This window comes from Pecten maximus, chromosome 9 (assembly GCF_902652985.1).
Source record: "Pecten maximus chromosome 9, xPecMax1.1, whole genome shotgun sequence".
NCBI lineage: Eukaryota > Metazoa > Mollusca > Bivalvia > Pectinida > Pectinidae > Pecten > Pecten maximus.
Genome location: NC_047023.1, coordinates 9486074 through 9510426, shown reverse-complemented (window position 1 = coordinate 9510426; position 24353 = coordinate 9486074). Strand labels below are relative to the sequence as shown.

Genomic DNA, 24353 nt, shown 5'->3' with positions numbered 1-24353 from the left:
TATTACTGCAATGATTTATTATCCAGAAATATCGGCCTTAGATAATTTACTGAACATTCCACGGGATGTAAACTTTCGGTAAATAATACCGGATATACTAGCTAATGAAACTAACCTACAGCTTGTTAACTAATTCCTTTAATATATCACTGTATCCTACAGCTTGTTAACTAATTAGTCCTTTAATATATCACTGTATCCTACAGCTTGTTAACTAATTAGTCCTTTTAGAACATTTCACGGAAGCGTGAAAACACATTAAAGACGACTAAACTTCATATAATTCTAACTTCACAAATATCATAGCATCGAACAAACTCCATAATATAATAAGAATTTCGGATATTGGGTAATTTTCAAATGACATCATTTTTGTTAGTCAGCTTATAATAATGGGAACAAGGAAGTGAAAATTTTATATTTTCCGAGAAGATTCTTCCGTGTCGATTTATAATGATACCACATGCGCTCGTGCGATACGGAATACACATATTATCGTCTCGAGCTCTTAGTAACACGCAGAAAGATGGCGGATAAGCAATGCATAAGTGACCCAGTAAGTGTATTTCATATTATATATATATCAATTATGTTGAGTTGATGCGGGATCTTTTTATAAAAATACAGATATATTTATTGAGATGTGAAATATTGGAAACCATATTTATATGATGTTTTAGGTTTATACTTGTATTTATACCAGAACGAGATTTGCTCTCTGTGATAATAATGGAGTAACGCATATATCCTGAGCAGATTCAATATAGGAAATCTTATTATGTAGGAATCACCCCACCCACCCTTGCCCTGCAGGTAGGGCGTAAGAATTATACCTGCTGCCCCCATTGCATGATCGTAGGAGGCGAGTACTTTCTTAACTTTTTCTTCCTAATGTCTCCCTTGACAATGCCTCACTTTTGGCCTTTAGTTGAGCGTTCGCCCCTGTGAGGAAGGCTTTGGGTTCTGTCCCCTGACCGAGACATACCAGAGTCTTTAAAAATGGTAGTTTCTACTCCTGCTTAGCGCTCAGCATATTCGGAGTGGAACGACTGGTTCACCCGTTGTCAGTATATATCGGATGGGGTGTCCTGCTGGGTGTCTTCGATAGTATACTTCAGTGAGGTAGCACTATAAATCGGCAAAAGTTCCGGCCTACCACAAGGAGACATAACACAAACATACTGCAGCCTCCCTGTTTTATTTATTTAATATAATGAAGCCATAGTAGAATAATAATTGATTCTGACTGTTTATTTGTTAGAGGATAAACAACAACAAAAACAAAAAACACAGACACACACACAATGTATAAGATGTTAAAAACATCAAGATTTCAAAATCAACTCAAAAATAATATTAAACGCAATATTGAACAAAAAGCAATGTCAAATATATGATTTCGAAGAAAATAGATTTGGATGCCGGGAATAGACCTTTCAAATTGAAGTTTGGATGAGTATATACATATGTTTTATATATAGATATATATTTTTAATGAATCACATTTCCTGTTGACGTTAAATTAGAGAGGACAGGAAGCCTGACAACGGGAATATATAAATACTGGGTATTCCAGCGGTTTTATCGTGTTTGATTTATTTATCGTCATCTATTGCTGATACTGTTAAGTGTATTTAGTGTAAGATGTTTCCTTTATACATACAGTAGTCTTTGTATCCGAGTTTAATCTTGTGTAAATGGCTATTATGCGACTGCTTAACAAGTTTAAACTTTTGTGTACTTATTGGACTGTCCAAGGTCATTTATCGGTCAGCTCCATGAAAACTTTTGTCAACTACAGGTGACATATCGGTCAGCAACAGGTAACCTATTGGTCAGCTACACGTAACTCATTGGCCAGCTACAGGTAACTCATTGTGCAGCTATAGGTAACCTGTTTACCAGATATAAGTACAACCTTTTGGCCAGCTACAGGTATCTAATTGGTCAGCTACAGGTATCTAATTGGTCAGCTACAGGTAACTTACTGGTCAGCTACAGGTAACTCACTGGTCAGCTACAGGTTACTCACTGGTCAGCTACAGGTAACTCACTGGCCAGCTACAGGTAACTCATTGTTCAGCTACAGGTAACCTGTTTACCAGATATAAGTAACCTTTTGGCCAGCTACATGTAACTCACTGGGCAGCTATAGGTAACTTACTGGTCAGCTATAGGTAACTCACAAGTCAGCTACAGGTAACTCATTGGTCAGCTACAGGTAACCTGTTTGCCAGCTATACTTAACCCGTTTGGACATTTACATGTTATTGCATGGATATGTTCATTGATTTTTGCGTTAAAACATTTATTTTATTTTAGCCTGTTCCCTTAACGACAACGATCCAAGGCGGGATGACTCCGGGAAAAATTGTGTTCATCAGTGGCATTACAAACGGCGCTTGTCACAGGTAAAGTCACTTTCCGAATAAAGTTTGAGGGCGGAGAATAGATCGTAAAATCTCTTAAAGATCCACCAATAATTGCTATTTTTCAATCCATAAAGGCGAAATACAATAGCCGTACTTAATTTACCGCACTACGAAAATAACGCAAAACCCAATTAAAACAAATTGGCCCATCAATGATAATTGACATAGAAACCAATGTAGATAAACAACAATTAGTGCAACAATATTTTAGCGGAGCGTTTCCAACGCGAAAACCGCTAAGATAAGATTACCGCTAAAATGTGTTCGTATACGGTAATAACATTTCGCATAAACTCAGAAGTGCAGTCACAATACAATAAAATATAATTTTGAAGCATAATAAACTAAACGTGACATTACTTTATGTTCATATACCAATTTGAACGAGTATGAAATGTATTAATCGCGTGACTCATAATTAATTAAACTTCATCCTGAATTTATTCATGTTTGATTTTGTGCCCAGGTTCACAGTTAATCTGAAGTGTGGTTCAGTTACTGGCGAAGACATAGCTCTTCACTTTGACGTCAGGGTGAAAATTTTAGGAGAGCACCATAAGGTGGTCCGGAACTCTCACATCGGTGGACATTGGGGAAGAGAGGAAAGGGAGATTCCTTATTTTCCCTTCAAGTCGGATGCAAACGTCGACATAATGATACTGGCCGAGCAGGACAGGTTCAAAGTACGCTATGAATAGTTGTATTATTAGTATGTTAAAATTATAGCCCGAATTTCCTCCGGCCCTAACACCATCTCTTGTACCAGACATGGTGTCAGGGCCAGAGGAAACTTGGGCTAGTTCAGATGCAGGGGACGTGATAAGCGGTCGTAAAGTATGTCTTTTGTATCATCGTTTGCATATTATATAAATCAGGTTATCAAAAATATGAAATTATTAAAGCTTATCATGCGTACACTGAATCATTACGTCATATGCTATGTGCATCTTAATTAGCATGTACCAGAAAATATGTACAGTGCCTAGTTTAGTGTCTCATTCAATCTAAACTTTAACTTAACTTATTTACTTACATTTTTTCGGCATAGCCGCATAATTTTCTTTTGACCCGGATATGACGCGACAGGTGGCGTTACTGGTCAAGATGAAGTATGTGATTGGTCAATGTAGCGGTAAATGCAAAATGCAGATATGCAGTTGAAGACGAAACAAAATTAAGATTGAATGCAAGCTGAATAAGTGGATGTATCTATTCAAATGACACATTAATAAAATTATATTCCTGATTCAAATGCAGTCTTATTACCACCAAAAATGATGCAAACTGATATAATTGTGCTGAAACGAATTTATTAATTAGTTCATTAATTTATTTCACCAACAGTTTTACATTATAACCACCAGCATTAAAACTATGCCGTTTATCTTTTTTAAAGATATTTATTTACATTTGTTTTATGTGTTCAATCTATTTTTTTTATTTTTTATTAGATTGCTGTTAATAACAAACACTTCGCAGAGTACCGCCATCGCCTGCGACCATTGAACCGTATCAATACTCTCAGCGTTACCGGCGACATCAGACTCACCCAGGTGCGCTTTCAGTGAAACCGATGTCCGAGAATGTCATATCCGGCTAAAGGAGTTACATGCTCTTTAGTCAAAGACCCCATTTATCGGCTTTATTGACCTGATTTCAATTAAAACTAGTGCTGCTTAAATAAACTATGTAGTGTGCGAACTCCTTTAGGTGGGCTAATTTTCGGTCATCTTATCCTCAGTGAAACGATAAAAGGAAGACAGCTGTTATTGATAGATTTAGACTGATGTAAATCACAGGTACTTGATTATGATGTTTTTTATAAGGCCAAGGTACGATATTTTTTTTTTAAATTAAGCATGCGATTGTAAAACAATAATTTACTCGTCTATAATGCAACATTTAAATTAAAAACATCATAATCTTGTCCACAAGTACCTGTGATGTAAATATACTGCGGTACATAAACGGGTCACAACTGATATTATATAAGTCATTTATTACAGGTGACAGTTCCGTACTTTCTATTCGCATTTTTTCAGTTATTGTTGTTGATATTGCCTTTGCTTGAATTATAATAAGACTGTTACTTTTGTTGATTTAAATGGATTAAACTTGGAACTTGCGTGTGATTGTCCTATCTCATTAAGAAGCGTTTAAACTCGGTCATAAAGACAAATAAAGAGAATGATGCTAAAGTTGATAATCTGATGATTGCTAGAAAAATCATCTTATAAGGCAGTATTGGATGCATTTTTTTTTGTCATGAAGACATTATGAAATCACCTTAGACGAAGTCTCAGTTGACATATTGCGATCGCCTTTTGTCCGGCGTCGTAAACAATTTACATTTTCAACTTTTTCTCAGTTACCAACAGGCCAAGAGACCTACAGATATTGGGTCTGTAGCATGCTGGGATGAAGGACTACCAAGTTTGTTCAAATGGATGACCTTGGCATTCATTCAAGGCCACAGAGGTCGAATATGCTAAAATCTTTAAACGACTTCTTCTTGATAACCAAAAGGCCCAGAAACCCAATATTATGCTGAGATGATGGGCTACCAAGTTTGTTCAAATGGATGACCTTGGCATTCATTCAAGGTCACAGGGCTAAAATATGATTAAATATTTAAACAACTTCTTAATAACGAAAAGGTCCAGATACCCAAAATTAGGTCTGTAGCATGCTGGAATGAAGGGCTACAAAGTTTGTTCAAATGGATACCCCTTTAACTTTATTCAAGGGCACAGGGGTTAAATATGCCAAATCTTTAAATGGCTTCTTCTTGATAACCAAGAGGCCCAGAGACCTGATATTGCGTTTGTGGCCATCTAGGTTAAAGGGCCATAAAGATTGCTCAAGTGATTGACATTGACCTTAATTTAAGGTCACAGGGGTCAAATATGCTAAAATCTTGAAGCAATTTCTTCTTGATTATGAAGAAGCCCAGAGACCTCATATTGGGTTTGTGGCATGCAAGAGTAAAGGGCTATAATGATTGTTCAAATGAATGACCTTTACCTTCATTCAAGGTCCTAGGGGTCAAATATGCTAAAATATTCAGGTGATCGTTAAGGCCCATGGGCCTCTTGTCTATTTCCTTTTGCAGGTTAGATCGAAATTAACAATACTCAGTATTGCATATAAATTTTTCTACTTGTTCTTTTCTAGAGTTCTTTTTTCCCAGTCATCTTAGACCAACAACTAATTATATATATATATATATATACAGAGCTGGTGTCATACACAGTTAAGGTTCTTGATGGTCAAAGGTCAGTGTGATCCACCTGTGTATTATGACCGCCCCGCTATTAAGAACATTTTCAATCAGACCCCTAGGTGGTCTTAATAGAGAGGTTATACTGTATATGAAAATGTTTAATACGCATATACAAGAACAAGAGTATAACAGCTTTGTTTGTTTTCATGATAAAATGTGCTCACTTTATTGTTTATTTACAAAATAGCAATGCTATATAATGTATACAACACTCGTTGCATGTATACAGAAATAATAACACTCCACATTCCCGAGAATACGGTCCATACACGACAATAATACACACTATACCCTTCACACCATACATACAGTCAAGGATTCACCCATGTACTCTCTCAAACCAAAGGACTACATTTATAATTTCATGCCACCATAGCAAGTTCAAAATTAATAATATAAAAAAAATCTTAACATTTACAACATTAACAGTTAGCTAGCATATATATAGTATTAGACATAAATGAGTTGGCATGTGATCACAATTTGTATCGGAGTAATGCAGTATTTTCAGGGAAAATCGGCTACCAAATTAGTATACGACATCCAGTGAAATAAATCAACGAAAGTTAGGGAACTATAGTCATTGGGTAAGTGATCTATTGATTGCAAAATAAAATATGATGGTTAAAAATAGATCTTTTGATGTGTTCATTATAGAGGATCACAAACTAGGTCATATTTCGTGGAAATGTAATCGCAACAAAAAATAAAAACAACGCAGATTTCATCAAGGTCGAGCCTTGGATGTTATTACGTCACAATATTTCTTTGAGATTCTTATAATCAACAAATCCAAAACAAATATTACGCTATAATTGTGATTATGAAAAAAAAATAAAATTGTCATTGATTTTAATGCCATTTTATATTTTCTAAGTGATGTCACACTTTTGAGTGATTGTTTACCAGTTAGCAATCCTTGTGCATTGTAGATATACATCTATATCTACCTGCCACTGTCCTTTGCATTAAGTGGTTTTAATATCTGTGACAATTTAAGGCAGAATTCTGTTTTTCCTAGTCTGCACTTCGGCTCTCTAGAATGACTGTCCTAAAGCATGTTACATGTAACATTTAGGAAATTAAATCATTACTCTAAAAAAAAAGAGGTCACAAAAATTATCTTAACCCAAATTTCATGTTTTCACATAAAAAATGTATAAAAGCAATCCAGATTTTGTGTTCTAACCGTAGTTGTACAACATATGATCTAACTAAATGCCAAATTTGGTTTGCCCCAGTACCAACAGTACTGTACCTTACATATACTCCGAAAACTTAGCTACAATGTATAATATACTGTATATAAATTAAAACTCCTCAATCTAAAATGTTGGAATGGGCGCCAACGATGAAAGAAAAAGATAGTTATTCCACATTTTATTCGCGGGAGACCAAATTGGTCAATTTGTACTGGCTAGATATAAACAAAGTCAACTCTCTGCTTTTAGGCCTAGTCAGTTTTTCCTACTTACCCGGTAATGCCTTTTAAGTAACTATATATATAGACACAAATACTAAATTGTGTTAACAGTAAAATTGTATGTGATTCGATTGAATTCTATATATTAAATATCAATTGGCATTTATGATCAATGCATTCCACTGAAAATTATTGTTTTGTGAGTCATTAATTATAAAAAAAAAAAAAAAAAAAATACAAAATTATGAATCTTGCTACACATAACTTGTTATATGGGTAAATAATTCTGAATATATCTGTAGTTCTAGGGGAAATTTTGGGGCCAAGATATAGTGACTTATATAATACACAAACATAGAAACGAGGGCTATGTTGTATATACACCTCAACATCAGGCACATGTTCTATACCTCTAAATCAATATAAGTATGAATCTATTATGCAGCAATGATAGCAATTGTGATATAACATTAGAACCTTTATTCCGTCAGACTGTGTCTGTCTAATTTAGAATCAGAGTCGTCCAAATGAAAATCAATGTCACCCATAACTACCTATAGTGATATAAGCCCAAGTTTCCTCTGGCCCTGACACCATGTCTGGTGTAGGGACCCTACACCTGACATGGTATCAGGGCCAGAGAAAAATCGGGGGCCTACACCAGACATGGTGTCAGGGCCAGAGGAAACTCTATTGTGAAATATACAGGTTCAGTATTTCCTGGTAGGATAATGTTGTACTTTTAACAAGTAAACAAAACAATAAACCAATTGATAGAAAGTCATCTAAATTCTCAGTAAGTCCGAGTAGAACGCTTTCCCCATGATATGTAACAGGTCGAATGTAAATTGTAGATTGTCAAGCTATATCCACAAATATTTTGACAACTTTTTTTTTTCCGTGGAAAAGGTGATCAACTACACAAAACAAACCAAGCCAACACAAAAATAACATTACACATCAGAAGAATCAACATTATACAAATATTGCATCAACTTAAATCTTTTTGTGGAAATCCAATTCATCTGAAATTGATGAAAATGTAGATTTACCATCAAACATGTAATGTATTAATTTGTCATAATTATATAAAAAGGTAGAAAATTAGTCATTCAAAGAAAATAATGTAATATTTTAGACATTACTGGAGACAAAATAAGTTAACATGTAACGCTACACAGTAACAAAGGCACGTGGTATATCTCACATCCAATAGCATACACTCTATACGTCATTAATGCTCAATGACGGCCAATCAAATGGCCTTCCTGAAAAGATTAACCAATCAAATTTGTTGTAAATTTTTAAATTTGCAAGTCTAGAACTTTCAAACGTCTGGTGCACAAATGTTATAAATGTAAACAGGAAATTGTAGAAAACAGTAAAGAAATACTTTATCATAGGTGAGAGGTCATACTAAGAATTTGTGGTGTTAGGTTTTTGATATATATATACTAAATTAAATGTTAGGCTAAACTCAATGGACTATTCATCGGCCTATCAAATACCAGTTAAATGTGATACCATTTAATTATTTCTATAAGCTACTCAAAATTGTGTTGCCTTTGTCGGTTCAGTACTGAAAATTACTTAAGATTGTAAATTGTATCTTGCAAATTAATTTTTAGTTTTTATATTCGACAATCAATTGTAACTGTCCAACAATATAAGAATATGACATAAAAAATTAAGAAGCAATCATATCACCTCTGCAATCATATCATGTACATCCAAGGGAAATAGTTTGTGTTATAAATAATATCGTTCTTAATAATAATACTGTTGCTGCAATGTTCATGTTTGAAGAAAATAATACACACTGGTTGAGACTCGCATCCATCGATACATGCAAACTACCAAAACATATGTCACACGGCAACTTACAAATGTACATCACACATAAACTTCCTGTAACTTAACAAAAATTTATTCATGAAATCATTCTAAATGGTACAACACAAGTTATGCTAATAGTGTTTGAAAGGCAATTCTTGCCACGAATACAGTCATAAATCATCTATTAAATGTACCTGTTTTACATATTCTTTTAGACTAAGTGAAATTCCACCCAAGTTTCTTTTAATTGGATACAGATTAAGATTTGCTGAAGATTTTACTGTATATATGAATTAGAAGTTCTGAGGTTGCGATATTTTTTATTTTGGTATGAAACTATAATTTTATTTTCACTCTTAGATGTTACTCAGAAACCTCGAAAAGCCCTTTGACTTGTTAAAAATCTGAATATAAACTTCAAGTTTTTGGACATCAACTACATATAACTGGTCATCAAGATTAAATCTTTCTCACTTAGGTATTTCTGTTTTATCATTTTAAAATTTTATGTTGTTGGCAATTTTCAAGCACAAGCACGCTGATATCACGCATGTGCAATTGGTTAGGAAACTCACAACAAGATGTCAGTTTCATCAACATTCCTTAATTTGAATATTTTCCATATCTATACATTAATAGATTTAAGGGAAAAAAATCTTAGTTAAGAAGTTTTCTTAAGTTCTATAATGCTTTATGATGGATAACATAAGATAAGGAATATTGTTGAAATTAGGGCTAGCCTGTACATCCATTTCTTACACTGGACAAATTCATTATCCAAATACTGTAAAAGTGGTTATTTTTGTGGGGGGTTAATTTCGCTATTTCGATATGCAAGTTATACGCATGAGGTTAATTCTCGTGATCGATCCACCCATTTGTAGTTCGAACTTATGCCAATTGGTATCCAAAAAATATGGGTGGGGGAAATTTTCACGATCAAAAGGACTACGCGTAATTGGTGTAAATTTCCCCTCGCGTAAATTTCCACTTTAACACATGAATGACATTGAATAAGTTAAATATTTTATAAAATTGATTATGGTTATAAATGTTTTACATAAAAACACAAGTTCAATTTTGAAAAAGGAACGTACATGTAATGAAATCAAGCTGTTTTAGCAACAGAATGTCAATTTCAAATATACAAACCATCATTTATGTTTCGTAACTCCACTGACAGATCAGGCTTACAACTTAATATAAAATCACATTCACACAAATCTTACATACCATCGTAACAAGTTAATTCACAATCGATAACAAAATATCACATTTTAAAAAATATGAAACTGTTTTTTAACTATCATATCCTACATTATCATTATTATTAATACCTTTTTTTTTTTTTTTTTACAAAATCAACATTGACAATCTTATTTTAGGAATCTCTGAAACATTCCACTGACTTTAAATCTTTGTCATCAGACTGGCTATTGTCATCTGAACATTAGACTAGGCAGCCATTTCTTATAACTTGCGTTGTTACAACTACAGTGTATTGGGTAATAAAAATAGATTAAAAGATTAACAAGAAATTAAACTTTGACCTTAAGACCTCAACCTTTGATCAAGTCTCTATTTTTGTTATGTCCAAGATTATGAAATTTAACGAAAAATACAATGTACGATTGTTGAACAGAAGAATTTGTCCAGGGATTACTTTAAAGCATTTTGTAACTACGATAAGTACAATTCCATCTGTTTAGGGAAATGACATTGATATGATCGTATCAATGTCAGCCAGGGCTATATCTACACCATCCTGTGTCATTCTGACATGACACAACTGTGTACTACTACAATTAAATATTACAGACAACCCATCACAGTTATAAACCTGACTTTCAATTTCTGACAAGAGTTATAACACTCATAAAAGAATTATATAAACGATGCGGCCATCATTTTTGTATGCTTGAAATATCTCTGCAGGTTTTTCTGCACTTCAGATATGCTCTTGTTTATAAAGTATGGAAAATATGCATGACACATGCGTGGAAATATGAAACTTTGGCTATGATCTCATCGAAATGGACATTCTGTCCGATATGAAAACTAGCTAAATTGAAAACGAAAGTTCAGATAGTTATCATATATATTTTAACGAGATCAGATAAGCTAGTTATAGCTAACCACTGTGTTTGGACCAACTTGATATCAAACAAGCTAGCTAACCACCCTATGCAGTCTACCGGTATGTTAAATAGATTACCCACTACGCAGTAGTGTTAACTCGTACACATTCCTCTTCCTCCTCTGCCATGGTATAAACAACAGGAGTCCCGTTTCTTACACAATCCTCCGTTAAGGTCACCTTCACTATTTTGGACCCTGGTACATCATACATTGCCGTTAATAGTAGATTGTCCTACAATGTATACGAGATGGAATTAAAGGAACGCAACATACAACGTATTTTTACTATGTAAATTAACAAGAGGCTATGAGTAATCACAAGGAAATTTTGTGTAAGCCTATGATAAAATTTACAGATAGCACAAGATTAAATCATTATATCAATACAGTGCAGTACAGATCAGCAGCAAAGTGTTAAATAGGACATAAACTGTTTAATTTTAATCACCCCTGGCCCGTGACCTTGAAAATGTAAGCCTTCGTCTGAGGAACATTTACAACTAGTAGTTTATCCCAGATAAATGTTGCTTTTGACAAAATACAATGACTGTCAGCTTTCTAGATAAGACAATAACCTTTAGAGGCTTTCTTCTGTAACAATTTATGCTGACATTTAACCTTGGACATTTTGTCAAATTGACCTTTGACCTCCAAAACGAAGACCTTTTATAGCACACTATACAATCTTTCTATTTTTAATTGTCATCTATTATTGAATGATATTGATATATTTACAGGCAGATTTTTCCCAAATTGAAATTTTGTCTTCATCTACAGCCAGATCTAAATATTTAATCTTCTGACAGATCTTTATGAAAATGAACTACAGTAATAGAAATTAAAATTGGCACATATTATGGAAAAGTACATGTCTCCCACCTCACCTCCAAATTGTTTTCGGGCTGGAGTAAACACAAGTTATCATCAACTTACCAGTACTGCCCTAAGACCACGAGCCCCTGTTTTCTTTTTCATTGCAATTTCTGCTACTGCACGAAGAGCTCCTTCTTCAAATTCTATCTCCGTCTAAAACAATAGATTGTACACTCATTTTTATTATCAAGTACATCTTGCCTATTTATTTGCATGTCAACAACAACCGGTATGGACTTTCAGTGTAAGGGACTTAACCAGTTTTACAGACAAGAAAAATAGTATTAAATTATTTAATTACCTAGAAAAGTATTCGATAGTCTACCCATGCATGGTACACTGAAAAATGGCATTTTCTAGACAGCGATATGGCCAAGCACTTGGCCAAGCACTTGGTGCACTCTCAACACAAATACACAATGAAATATTGTAGATTTCTGGTCTGACAGGATAATTTGGGACTTTAATTACCATTTTACATAAAAAGTGCTATTAAGAATATGATTTGGTTTGTTTGGTTTGTTTTTGTTTAACGTCCTATTAACAGCCAGGGTCATTTAAGGACGTGCCAGGTTTTGGAGGTGGAGGAAAGCCAGAGTACCCGGAGAAAAACCACCGGCCTACAGTCAGTACCTGGCAACTGCCCCACGTAGGTTTCGAACTCGCAACCCAGTGGTGGAGGGCTAGTGATAAAGTGTTGGTACACCTTAACCACTTGGCCACCGCGGCCCCTATTCTATTAAGAATATGAATATTGCATGAAAAAATTAATGAATACATCTGAATACTAGATAAATAAATTATTAAAACAAATGAATGAATAATCAAAATAGAAAAGATACAGTATACCTAAGTAAACAAATAAATAAATAAATAAATAATTAAAAAAAAAAAACAAAGTACAAAAGCCTAGTCAAGATCTTTAAGTCTTCACAATGATAAACAGTCTAATTACTGCACACAACCTGTGAACAGTTCTACTTACATCACTTTCAGCAAATATTTTCTTATACTGTCGGACTGGTGCATCCACTGGCTCTGTGAGAATTTTAACAAGACTGTAAACACCTAAAGAGTGTAGAGATACCAGTATAGGAATACGACCACACAATTCTGGAATCATTCCAAACTTCATCAAGTCCACAGCTTCCACTTTTTCTAAGATGGAATCAAGCTGAGCACTCTCTTCATCTAAGCCCTCTTTGTTATCAATTTCATTTTCTTCGTCTTTTTGATTGAAGCGTGCTCCAAATCCAAAGTCCTGATAAAAAACAATACAATCTTTAATAGATAATAATGTACATTTAATGACAAGTCTGTACTCAAATAATAGCAAGTGAAGTGAACTTTCAAACTTTGCGAACTCGCATCCCTGAGATGGACAGCTAGTGGTAAAATGTTGGGACACCTTAACCACTCAGCCCCGTGGCCCGACCTTTAACACAGTCTTCTCATTGGTTGGAATTTAGATATTGAGCGATTTTTTATGAAAACTGCTGAAACAGAGTTATCGCCCCTCACTACGCTTCATTCTTTCTGTGACATCCTTCAGGTGTCACCCAACTAGTAATAGCAAGTGAACTTTCAAACTTTGTGACAATTACTTGTAATATTCAGGCTACAGTGTGAAAGGGGCATTCCTTTATTTGAATTAAGTTTAGGTCGTCAAAATTAAACTTACTGGAAAATATTATTTTTTCCAAATAGTAAAAGTTATGATCTTCACATTAGTAAGACAGTTTTACACTCAAGATAAACCAAAGTTCTTCGAGTACTAAGCGCTGAAAATTCTTAATTCAACGCAGAGTATCACAAATTACAGCAAAGGCATACAGTATTTGTATTCGACACGCATTTTTCTTGTACATTTCGGCTTTGGTTTCATTACATGTAGGCACAGACACTCAAATAATCATTATTCGTACATATATTTCATCAATAGAAATTGTGCATGTTTCTGATGTCCGAACGAAGGAATGCCCTTTTAAGATGGCATATAGTCAATACTACAACTGAGTCTTTGACTAACCTTCAGGGCCTAGTTGTTCAAAAGGTGATTAACTTCATCACTTGATGATTGAAAACTTCATTTCTCATTTACTTCAAATTATATGTGTGTATATTCTTCAAAATCAGCAGGTATGAAGAGAATGGTAGGTGTTATAGATTCAGAAAATTTTGTTCAATAAGTTTTACCAGAATTTATTTTATCAAGATTTTAATATTGTTGTTAAACTGTGATTAGCTTAATCATCTTTTGGACAACCGGGCCAAGTTGGTCATAAGGGGAGATAATTATGTTATCAATGTCCTTCCATGTAATAGAAAAGGAGTACTGACTATACAATGTCACTTTGACATCACATTTACAACTATCAACACGAAAATTTCCTTCTCATCACCATTTATTATACAGTATATATTATAACCATTAAAGGGACATTCCTTCGTTTGAATAAAGTTTAGGGCATCAACATCAAACTTACTGGAAAATATGTATTTTTTCCAAGAAGTAAAAGTTATAATCTTTACATTAATACGGCAGTTTTACTTCCAAGATAAACCAAAGTTCTTGGAGTATTAAGTCCAGAAAATTCTAAATTTGACCCTAAGAATCCCTAATCATCGCAAAGACATACGATATTTGTATACAATATGCATATTTCTTGTACATTTTGGCATTGATTTCATTACATGAAGGCACAAATACTCATGTAATCATCGTTAGGACAAAAATTTCATCAATAATAACTTTCATGTTTCTGATGTCTGAACAAAGGAATGCCCCTAAATATTTTCCCTAGAAACCTTTAGAAAGCAATCCACAATTAAAGCATGACTGATTGATTGGGCTTAATTTCCTTGCTCCGGTTATAACCAAGTCTAGGACAATTAAAGTTTTATTATTATTTTGTATAGTTAATGAGATCATAAATCCATTGGAGCATGAGGTAAACTGCATCAAAGCTCCACATATATTGATATAATCTAATATTAATACATGGCCATGTTCTACATTCAATTTATTGAAAATTCTACCACGTTTGCTATGCAACGCCAGTTTTTATTGGTTTAAAACTATGTATGATTTGCCAGTAATCCACTCTTGTGTCAATAATACAAGCTTGTGAGTCTTTCCCCTCCAAAATCGTGCATTTGTAAACAAACATGACGGCGCCAAAACGTTTGAGCATCGGAGACCGTGTATTTTACAAGGAGAAATTTACCAGATTGTTAATTTCTATCAACCCAGAGCAAACTTTGGTAACGATATGTTGTAAGATTAATTTCCACAGGAAACCTTTGGAGAGCATTTCTACATGAATTGCTGGCCGACATCCCCAAAAGTTCTCGTAACGTTGCCATCAACTGGCTTGGGATTGATGTCAGCTTTTGAATATTCATTAGCACGCGTGCCTTATCGTTTCGTGTGAATTGTAACAGCCATGTAGCGACACATTTCCCGTTTTCTATCAGGAAGAGGAAGATCTCAGAACTACGGCCTGAGTTATCAATTAAAATTGCAAAATATTCGAGTCCAAGTTGTATATCCTGCAACAATACACGAATCACCGTTAATTCTTTCTTAAATAAATAGAGTTACTCATACTCAGGTTATTAATTCAGAAACAGCAGCAATTGCAAAAGAAATTCTTAAAAGACAGTATCATGGTTTTACCTTGTCTGATATCCGAGCCTGAATGATTTTGTCTAAACCCATAAACGCTCCCGATGCGATGAAGAGAATGTTTTTAGTGTTTATTTGGATGAGCTCGTTCTTCTTGTTCTTCAGAGATACAGTAGTGGTGGTTCCCTCGAGAGTTTTGAGGAAGGCTTGCTGGACGCCTTCTCCACCGACATCTCGTCCAATGTTGTATTTAGGCACCTTGATCTTGTCAATCTCGTCCAGGAATATAATACCTGAAATAATCAATACATATTACATACAACTGTACCTCGATGATTTCATGTATAAGAGAACCTAAGAGTCAAGCTGGACACATGTAAAATTTGAGCACTAGATCTCACTTTGATAATACAGTTTCTAAATATTTGTCACGATAAAAATTTGGTTTTTATAGTTGTATGTCATCTGGACGTCATGTTACCAATAATGACTTCCAACTGCAAATACAAAATAAATGCGTTGCCAAACAAAAACAAAATAATAATTAATTCTGTACATGTATATGCATGTATATCGCAACGTTTATTCACAATTCAACAGCAGTTACCAACACTAAAATGCTGGAGATCGACAAAAATGAAAAATAAAAACATTCAGATTGGCTAACATCATCTCAATGTTGGTGTTCATGTATAATCATTAGGTGTGAGTTTCAAGGAATTCTTGTGGTCAATTGTGTAAGGGTTGAGTTTTCTTATCATATTTTACATAGTCATATGTACATGATCTACATAAACATGTAAATTCAAGTTCAAGTTCTTTATTAACCTTGAGTCTTTGAACACAAAAAATACAAAAAATTTACAAAAATTGACAACATCAAAAATTGATAAATACATGCAAGAGACAATATACATGCACTCGGACATCATAACTTAATTAATGAAACTCTTTAAATTTATAGATTAGCCACTTTAATGTATTTTGCCAATTTTTTAACTCTTTTGTATTTTGTCTGTCAATTTAAAATGCTTGGCTTTTTAAAATATTAACTATTAAAAAATTTCTCATGTATATATAAGAATAACTTGGGCATTCAAGAGTCGCTGAAAATTTTGATAATAACTTTTTTCTACATTTAAATTCTGAGCTGAAAGCTGAATTTTAGTGATTTCATTTAAGTATGTATATTTCTACATGTACATATTATAAACAATATATGATGCCATTACGTCAAATATACTAGTACAATGTATACTATAGGCTTTAGCATGTTGCCCGATAAGCATTGCTATACTTATACAAGGTATGCTACCTGTTTCACACTTTTCCACATCGTTATTGGCATTCAGTAAAAGCCTTGATAAGACGCCTTCTACATCTTCCCCAACATAACCGGCAGACGTCAAAGTAGTACAGTCACCCACTGCAAACGGCACTCCTAGAAACTCGGCCAACTTGGAGCTCAGCAAGGTTTTCCCTAGAACCCGAGTGGTTGTAAAACATTATACACATAAAATGAAAACAGGAGTTACAATTCACGTCAATGTCTTTTAAAGCAGTATATTTACCTACTGGCTACATGTATTTGTATATGTAAATGAGCAACAGGATGTTAACATCTTACGGCCTGCTACGATTAACAAGGAGCACATTGTACAAACTGTACATGATGATGGTCTTGTTTTATTTTTACGATGTGAATTTTGTAAGTGATGAGCTGACAGTAGTGGTTCATGTCCTGTCGTCTAGATCTCCTAAAGGTGATAAGGGGCAGTGTGTGGCCATAATCTGTGATGTAGACACGTGATCAAGCTTCTATACAGACATGCTGTTGGTGTTACAACACTTACCTATACAAAAATTACTTATCTTTAATTTCTATTGTGTAAAACATTAAAGTTAAATACAGAAAATGTAACTATTTCCTAAACACATACATGTACATGTATTATTTTTAAGTCAACTCACCTACTCCTGTTGGTCCAAGTAAAAGAATGTTACTTTTATCGAGCTGTACAGACTCTTCGTCGTCCCCAAGTATTGTGGGTTGTAGCTGCGTCATAGACTTGGCTGGCAGAGGCGCTGACTGTCTGTTCAGCATCGGCGAGCCAGACACGGCCAATAGGGCATCTATACAACCAGATCAAAATTCATTATCAAATAAAACAATTCATTATCAAATAAAACAATTCATTATCAAATAAAACAAGGCTCAAAAATACCTTATCATACACAACATTGTTACAGAGCCAGGGTTCACGTTGAAGCCGTCTCCCCATAGCCTTTTGAAGGATAGAAAATTGAAAGGACCCCATTTTTTTTCTGGAAGCTCTATTCAAATTATTCACAGGGACCCCATTTTATCTGAAAAGGACCCCATTTATGAAATGCCCAGTGCAAACCCTGAGAGCGATATTTCATGAAATAAGTAAAATAAAATAAAACAAGAGACAATAAACACACGATGTACCAAAAAGAATGACACAAGGGACATTGTTTTGAATACTACAGTACTATTCCCCAATTAGCTTTAGATATTTTTGTGACTCCATGTCAAGAATTGGCAAATTTAAACAAGCACAGGGCCATAACTCTGCAAAGATGACACTCGTTCTTTCCATGATTGTTAAAACACCAAGGTTGTTAAACGCATGTAGTATGGACAAAGTGATGTTGATGCTATCTATCTGCCTCGGGCCTGATCAGCTACCATCATATCATAAATTGATGTCATAGCATATAAATACATTCACCCTGCAGGTAGGTTGTAAAAAGAGTACCTGCTGCCCAATATCATGATGGTAAGAGGCGAAAAAATTTAGGATACTATCTTTTCTTTCAATTCTAACTTCCTAATGTCTCATTTGACACTGCCTCACTTTTGGCCTTTAGTTGAACATTTGCCCCTGTGAGGAAGGCTTTGGGATCTGTCCCCTGACCAAGACATTGCAGAGTTTATAAAATGTAGCTACTCATACTGAAGTTACATACCAAATTTCACCAACATGCCTTGAAGCATGTCTGAGAAATTTGCAGAAAAAATGAGCGACTGGATTGACAGATGGACAGAAAGATAGACGGGGAGGAACCATATAGTTAAACCTCCCCCCTCCCTTGTTTCACAAGTAGGGGGCTAATAATCATACTGATTACTGAGTAATGATCAAAATGAACTACAGATTACGTATACATGTACGTACCAGGTCGGTTTAATTTGCCCAAAGAACCTTGAGCATCAATGTTATAACAATCCATGAATGGCTGTACTGGAGCAGACTTGGCTTTCTGGGCCTGGCAATGCTTAATCCTCGTGTAGTGATTGTAAGTTTGGGTAGCTAACACTTTCTTGGCTCTATGCTGTCCTGTCACATATTTGTTTAAGTATTCATGTATCTAAAAATAAAATGGAGATTGTTTTCAATGCATGTAGTACATACATTTGAAATCATTTTTCAGGAGAAAGCATTTCATAAATGTTTCATACCTTTTTAAAGGTTTATGCTACCTGGCCTAAGATATCTCTAACTGCAGTAGTTGTGGAATCACACAACACATCAACAAGAGGCCAATGGGCCTGATCAGTTACCTGAATTCTGATATACAAATATATACCGATAGAAAATGTTTTTTTTTTAAACTTATACCGATAGACAATATTTTGTTTTTAAACTAACATTTAACATATCTTGCCATTGTGATCTTGAAAGTAGACCAAGGTTGGTTCATTTGAATTAACCTTATATATATATAGTCATTCATCCCAGCATGCTAATGGACTAATAGCATGATCTTAGGCCTCTTGGTTATTGAAAGGAATACATTTAAATATTTCAGCACATTGGACCCATGAAAGGTCATGACCATTAGGCATAATTTGCCCAAACTTGGTAACTCTTCATGGCAACATGTCACTGGCACATTATTATTTTTTTTTTTTTAAGATTTTAACACATATGACCCCTGTGACATGGAAAGAAAGAAGGTCAAGTTCATCCATTTGAACAAACTTCATAGCCCTTCATCCGAGCAAGCTACAGGATCAATATCATGACCATATCATAAGAACTCATTCCAGGTACTGAATACACATGAAGGTCTAAAAATCAATACTGATCACCTATATTCTCTGATGGGAACTGGTTAACTATTATTTCAAAAGTAATTTAGATGGTGAATAAATTAAGCACATCGACATGATTCTTTCCTTCCATGGATGTAGAATGTTCCTTATACCTATTTGACCATAATTGAGCCTAGGCTAACTTAATTCAGTTCAATAAGTAAAGATGACCAGACAATTATTGTTTACACACTTTTAATGTACCGGACGCGTGTATTCCATGAAGAATCCATCCTAGGGAGACTAGTATCGGACGTATAGAACTACATACACCGGACGTTGGATCTCATTTTCTCTGTATTAATTCAGTTCAGTATAGAAGCTTACCATTCGCGGTGTTGGAGGTTTTGTGTCTTCTGGTATATTTTCATGTAAGTCAGGTCCATCTGTGAACATGCTGTTACAAGTTGTTGAAACACACCGTACAAATGTTCTATCTGAAATTAAAAACCATGAGTCAGAATTACTAAAACATTTGATGTCACCTGATTATGGTGTATATACACAGCTTTTAAAAATCACTTTATTGAAACCTATTGACACCAAGTTAGTCCTAACACTGAAATAACACATGGGACAGATACCATGAAAAGGGACACAACTCTCTAAAAATGAAAACAAAATAATATCTCACCTGCTCATCTTCAAACTTTAACCTATCAGAGCTTTTTCTGTCTATCTGATCGCTTTTGTGTAATAAATGGGCCTCATTTCTAATTGAAATTAATTAATATTTAAGTATAAACACCACTTTGCCAATTTTGCTCCTAAAATTAGGCAAAACAATGACCAATCCCAAACCACAAAAATATGTATATGCACAACAGCTACCTAATTATTTCATTAAACTCTGATGGAAAGATTTATGCCCACAGAATGTTAAGGCTCATCTAAGTTATGATACACGTACACATTGCATTTAAGATAAAAGTGTATTGTGCCTTATCACACATGACCCATTCCTAAACCATATCTCAATATATGGGTCAGAGAAACGATAATCTTTTTTTCATGAAAATAAATAAAAAGCATGATAAGCTAACATTCAGTCCTTCATTGATAACAGGTACATGTAATAAAAGAAAAAAAAATCCACATATGTAGGGATGGATTAAATTGACACTGTCAAATATATGTATTGGTATTTATTTACAAATCTGTGATTATTTTACCTGCATCTAAATATTCCAGTGTTGACCCACATTTTGGACAATCAACCAAGCCTCCATCTCGAACCCTCCCACCTCCAATATCACCTTTGAATTTATAATGGTCCATGGTAATCTTTCGCCTCGGTACATCCTGAACAACCTTTATGGCAGTTAGATTCATGCCTGCAAAGAAATCATAGTTAAAATATATTTATTACATTTTTACCAGTGAAATATCAAAAATTATTCATTCTATAAAAGTGATATTTTTCACTAGTGACAAATATCATATTTTTCACTAGTGAAAAATATCACTTTTACTGATTTGACCAATCAAATCAATGATTAGAAAATACCAAAATCATTGACCAATCAGAAAGCCCGACATATATGTCAGCACCTGGACAGGGGAAACTACTTTTTTTGTTTACAAATTATCGCTGTAGTCCTAGTTAGCATACGGGGTAGGGTTTTCATTGATAAAAAATGTAATAAACAGAATATCTAACAGTGTCTTCAGTAATACCAAATATATTTCACTCGTGTGGCTAATATTTTGATATTTTTCACTCGTGCGTATATCTATGTATTGGATTGCCGTCAGACTATCAACATTAAAAGGCTATGCACCATGTATTTGACTGCAAATTTAAATTGCACACTTTTACATTCTTAACAGAACATTTATCACAGAACTGACCTGTTCAACTCTGCAATATAGTAAACCACCATATATACAGGTAGGGACCCTGTCAGGGGTCATCCAATGAGGTGATACCTATACATGTCATTACTCATTATATTTTAATTATACAAGACACATGATTGCGCACTGTGTAATGAAAATTGTTTGCGATATTTCATGCATAAATGACATTTATAAGTTTGATTTATAAGAGATTTGTCAAACAGGGAGAGAAGATATCAGATAAAAACAAGATTTAACTAGTACTGTTGCTCCTGAATGACTATACCCCAATCTCTCATGTTAAAGCTAATCAACTCCAAAAGTATGTCCAGCAGGGAGCACAACTGCATTATCCCATTATTGCAAAGTAATCCACTAAGTTTAACACCAAACAAAACATTAATCACTGAAAAAATAACTTTCAAAAATCAAAAATTGTATCAAATGTATCTTCAGCCAGCTGTTCTTGTTTCAATATTGGCAGTGTTATATGATTACAATATTCTACATATATAGATATTCTTATGTTGTTTTATTAGTGTTTTTTCTGTGTGGTTTTATTTGTATGTAAAATCCATAAGTGATATCAATGCTTTACTTTAACATTTAGAACCAGGCATAACAGACACCACAAAACCGTCACATCACACAAGAGCAAAAAGTTTCCTAAGAGACCAAGATGCCAACTATAAAACCTTCCCACAATTATCATAAACTTATAATTAGCAATACCTGTAAAGTAAAGAAAGAATCAAATATTTGTGACTCATTTCTGAATACAGGGAAGCTAAAATTTCAACCAAGAGCTTTACATTTTGATTTCATTACAATGAATGCATGATAACCGAAATATAGGTGGCTTCATTTTGAATTGAATTATGTTTGATTTGATTGCCCACTCTAAACGACAAACAGAAGAGTGTTCTGATTGGTCAGTCACTGCTAAAAAAAATGTTTATATATTGATCCTGTTATCAACATCAAGCATAAACACACATGTATATGTGCACAATACTGTACTTCAGATACACTGTACATGTTATCGTAATTACATATAATGTATTCTTTGTAGCTACAAAATACAAACATAAAGAAAATGTTACCTCTATTTAACTTTAACTAGGGACAGCTTTTATTCACAGTTTTATTAAGCACTCTTGGTTTTGAACAAAGATTTGTTGTACCAAGTTCATTGCAGATTTACTTGTTTTTTCAATTTTTGCATTATGAATTATGAATGATAAATATCTGGATAAATACTAGATCTTTAAATTATTGATCTCACACAAAACAAATATCACAATGCATGTGATTTGTCAGTCTCCTGCGCATACATCAATGATAATATAAATAATTGAATATAATTATAAGTGGCTAATCAAAATGAGTTGTAGTTATACATGTACAGAATAAAGGGACTTCGAGTCGACACAGTCAAAGTTTATAATTCAATGGATTGACATTTCAGTTGAATGGAAAGCAGTTTCAGACATCATCTATTTCACAATATGTAGATACTGTTAATGCTTACAATATCTTTAAGTGACTCAGTGGATATAAAAGTTTATCTTCAGACATACATTGTACAATGTACATATACACTACTAATTATATAACTAAATCCTGGTAACAGGCATATGCTCAAAGGAGCAGATGGTAAGTCTTTTTAATGACTCAAAGCGTGCTTTAGACTGTCAATACCCCCAATATGTAATTACAATGTATATAATTGGTATGTATATTACTGTATGATGTATCGACAAACGAGACTACTTACATAAGTATATAACCCAATTTAAGGACACATGTACTCACTACAGAATATTTTTAATAACGTATTGGTATCATCAATAAAACTGCGTTATGGATTAATGCCATCTAATGAAATACTGAGTTATTCCTAAAATTCAGAGTACGAAGGCAAAGACCATTTTTCTACATGAAATCGACTGTCCCCGTCGTGTTTATACATATGTTTCGGTTTCTCCCGACTTCTTTGTATACATATATATTTATCTTACTGTTATCTAATCTAAATAATTATTTACCCAAATGTCCAAGTTTCCCAATAACTAGATTTCTTATTGGGTGAATACACCGACAACATAACGTAACCCCTGCCATCACAACGCAGTTGACGGTACTGCTGTCCTACTTGATGAAAATGTCGATATTTCGATAGCTCTTGTGTTGTTGGATCAGGTCAAGGTCATATAGGAGCGTTTATTTTTCATTCTTAATATAAATACATGTTTTAAAAAGAACAATGCCGACATATATTTCACATTACTTACATCGTACTTAGATTTTCTAAATTTCTAGTATTTTAATTTTATAAAATCCTATATATGTTGCACAAAACTTCGAATGAAAATAATAATGTACTTTACAATAAAATGACTACTCCCTTGCTTTTTCACATCCGGGTTTGAGGCCGTGCTAAATTAAGAACTGTAATGTCAAGTATTCCGGAATAAAGTGAGTTTGTCGTCCATCGAAGCTTTTAAAATAAATCCTCTTAATTGCTTCTCCTTATTTTTTTGTATTAAAAAACAAATACTTTTCGTTTTCATAAACCTGTGTCAATCAATCTATCAATAAATCCACCAATCAATCAATACATTTTTGGTTTGGTTAATTTGGTTTGGTTTGATTCATTTTGTTTAACGTCCTATTAATATCAACAGCCATGGTCATTTAAGGACGTGTCAGGTTTTGGAGGTGGATGAAAACCGGACAGTACCCGGAGAAAAATCACCTGCCTACGGTCAGTATCA

The 24353-nt window shown here is 34.0% G+C and overlaps 2 protein-coding genes across 4 annotated transcripts; one reads left to right on the top strand and one right to left on the bottom strand.

The window, feature by feature from the left end:
* Nucleotides 1-427: 427 nt before the first annotated feature.
* On the top strand, nt 428-4559 carry LOC117334457 (galectin-5-like). 3 transcript variants are annotated; one of them, XM_033894091.1, is made up of 4 exons: nt 428-556; nt 2323-2411; nt 2899-3115; nt 3884-4559. In XM_033894091.1, the coding sequence occupies exons 1-4, from the start codon at nt 464-466 to the stop codon at nt 3998-4000; spliced, it is 516 nt and encodes a 171-aa protein (XP_033749982.1). In that variant the 5' UTR covers nt 428-463; the 3' UTR covers nt 4001-4559. The 3 variants fall into 3 exon arrangements, with proteins under 3 accessions (XP_033749982.1, XP_033749983.1, XP_033749984.1); XM_033894092.1 differs by lacking the exon at nt 428-556 and adding an exon at nt 1711-1823; XM_033894093.1 differs by lacking the exon at nt 428-556 and adding an exon at nt 1718-1867.
* Nucleotides 4560-5834: 1275 nt separating this feature from the next.
* LOC117334455 (ATP-dependent Clp protease ATP-binding subunit ClpX-like) lies at nt 5835-23871 on the bottom strand. The gene is made up of 10 exons (XM_033894088.1): nt 23625-23871; nt 20910-21071; nt 20065-20174; nt 18818-19010; nt 17586-17747; nt 16930-17094; nt 15666-15907; nt 12972-13247; nt 12047-12139; nt 5835-11345 (listed from the first exon to the last, which is right to left on the bottom strand). The coding sequence occupies exons 1-10, from the start codon at nt 23698-23700 to the stop codon at nt 11193-11195; spliced, it is 1632 nt and encodes a 543-aa protein (XP_033749979.1). The 5' UTR covers nt 23701-23871; the 3' UTR covers nt 5835-11192.
* Nucleotides 23872-24353: the final 482 nt, after the last annotated feature.

What these genes read in the sequence shown, in the direction of transcription:
- LOC117334455 (XM_033894088.1), bottom strand. Translation starts at nt 23,700, where the DNA reads ATGGCAGGGGTTACGTTATGTTGTCGGTGTATTCACCCAATAAGAAAT. An exon ending in AACCTCCAACACCGCGAATG is followed by an intron (nt 19,011 to 20,064) that starts GTAAGCTTCTAT and finishes TTTTATTTTTAG; the next exon opens with ATACATGAATACTTAAACAA. An exon ending in GGGCAAATTAAACCGACCTG is followed by an intron (nt 17,748 to 18,817) that starts GTACGTACATGT and finishes CTGGTTGTATAG; the next exon opens with ATGCCCTATTGGCCGTGTCT.
- LOC117334457 (XM_033894091.1), top strand. Translation starts at nt 464, where the DNA reads ATGCGCTCGTGCGATACGGAATACACATATTATCGTCTCGAGCTCTTA. An exon ending in ACAAACGGCGCTTGTCACAG is followed by an intron (nt 2,412 to 2,898) that starts GTAAAGTCACTT and finishes TTTTGTGCCCAG; the next exon opens with GTTCACAGTTAATCTGAAGT. An exon ending in CCGAGCAGGACAGGTTCAAA is followed by an intron (nt 3,116 to 3,883) that starts GTACGCTATGAA and finishes ATTTTTTATTAG; the next exon opens with ATTGCTGTTAATAACAAACA.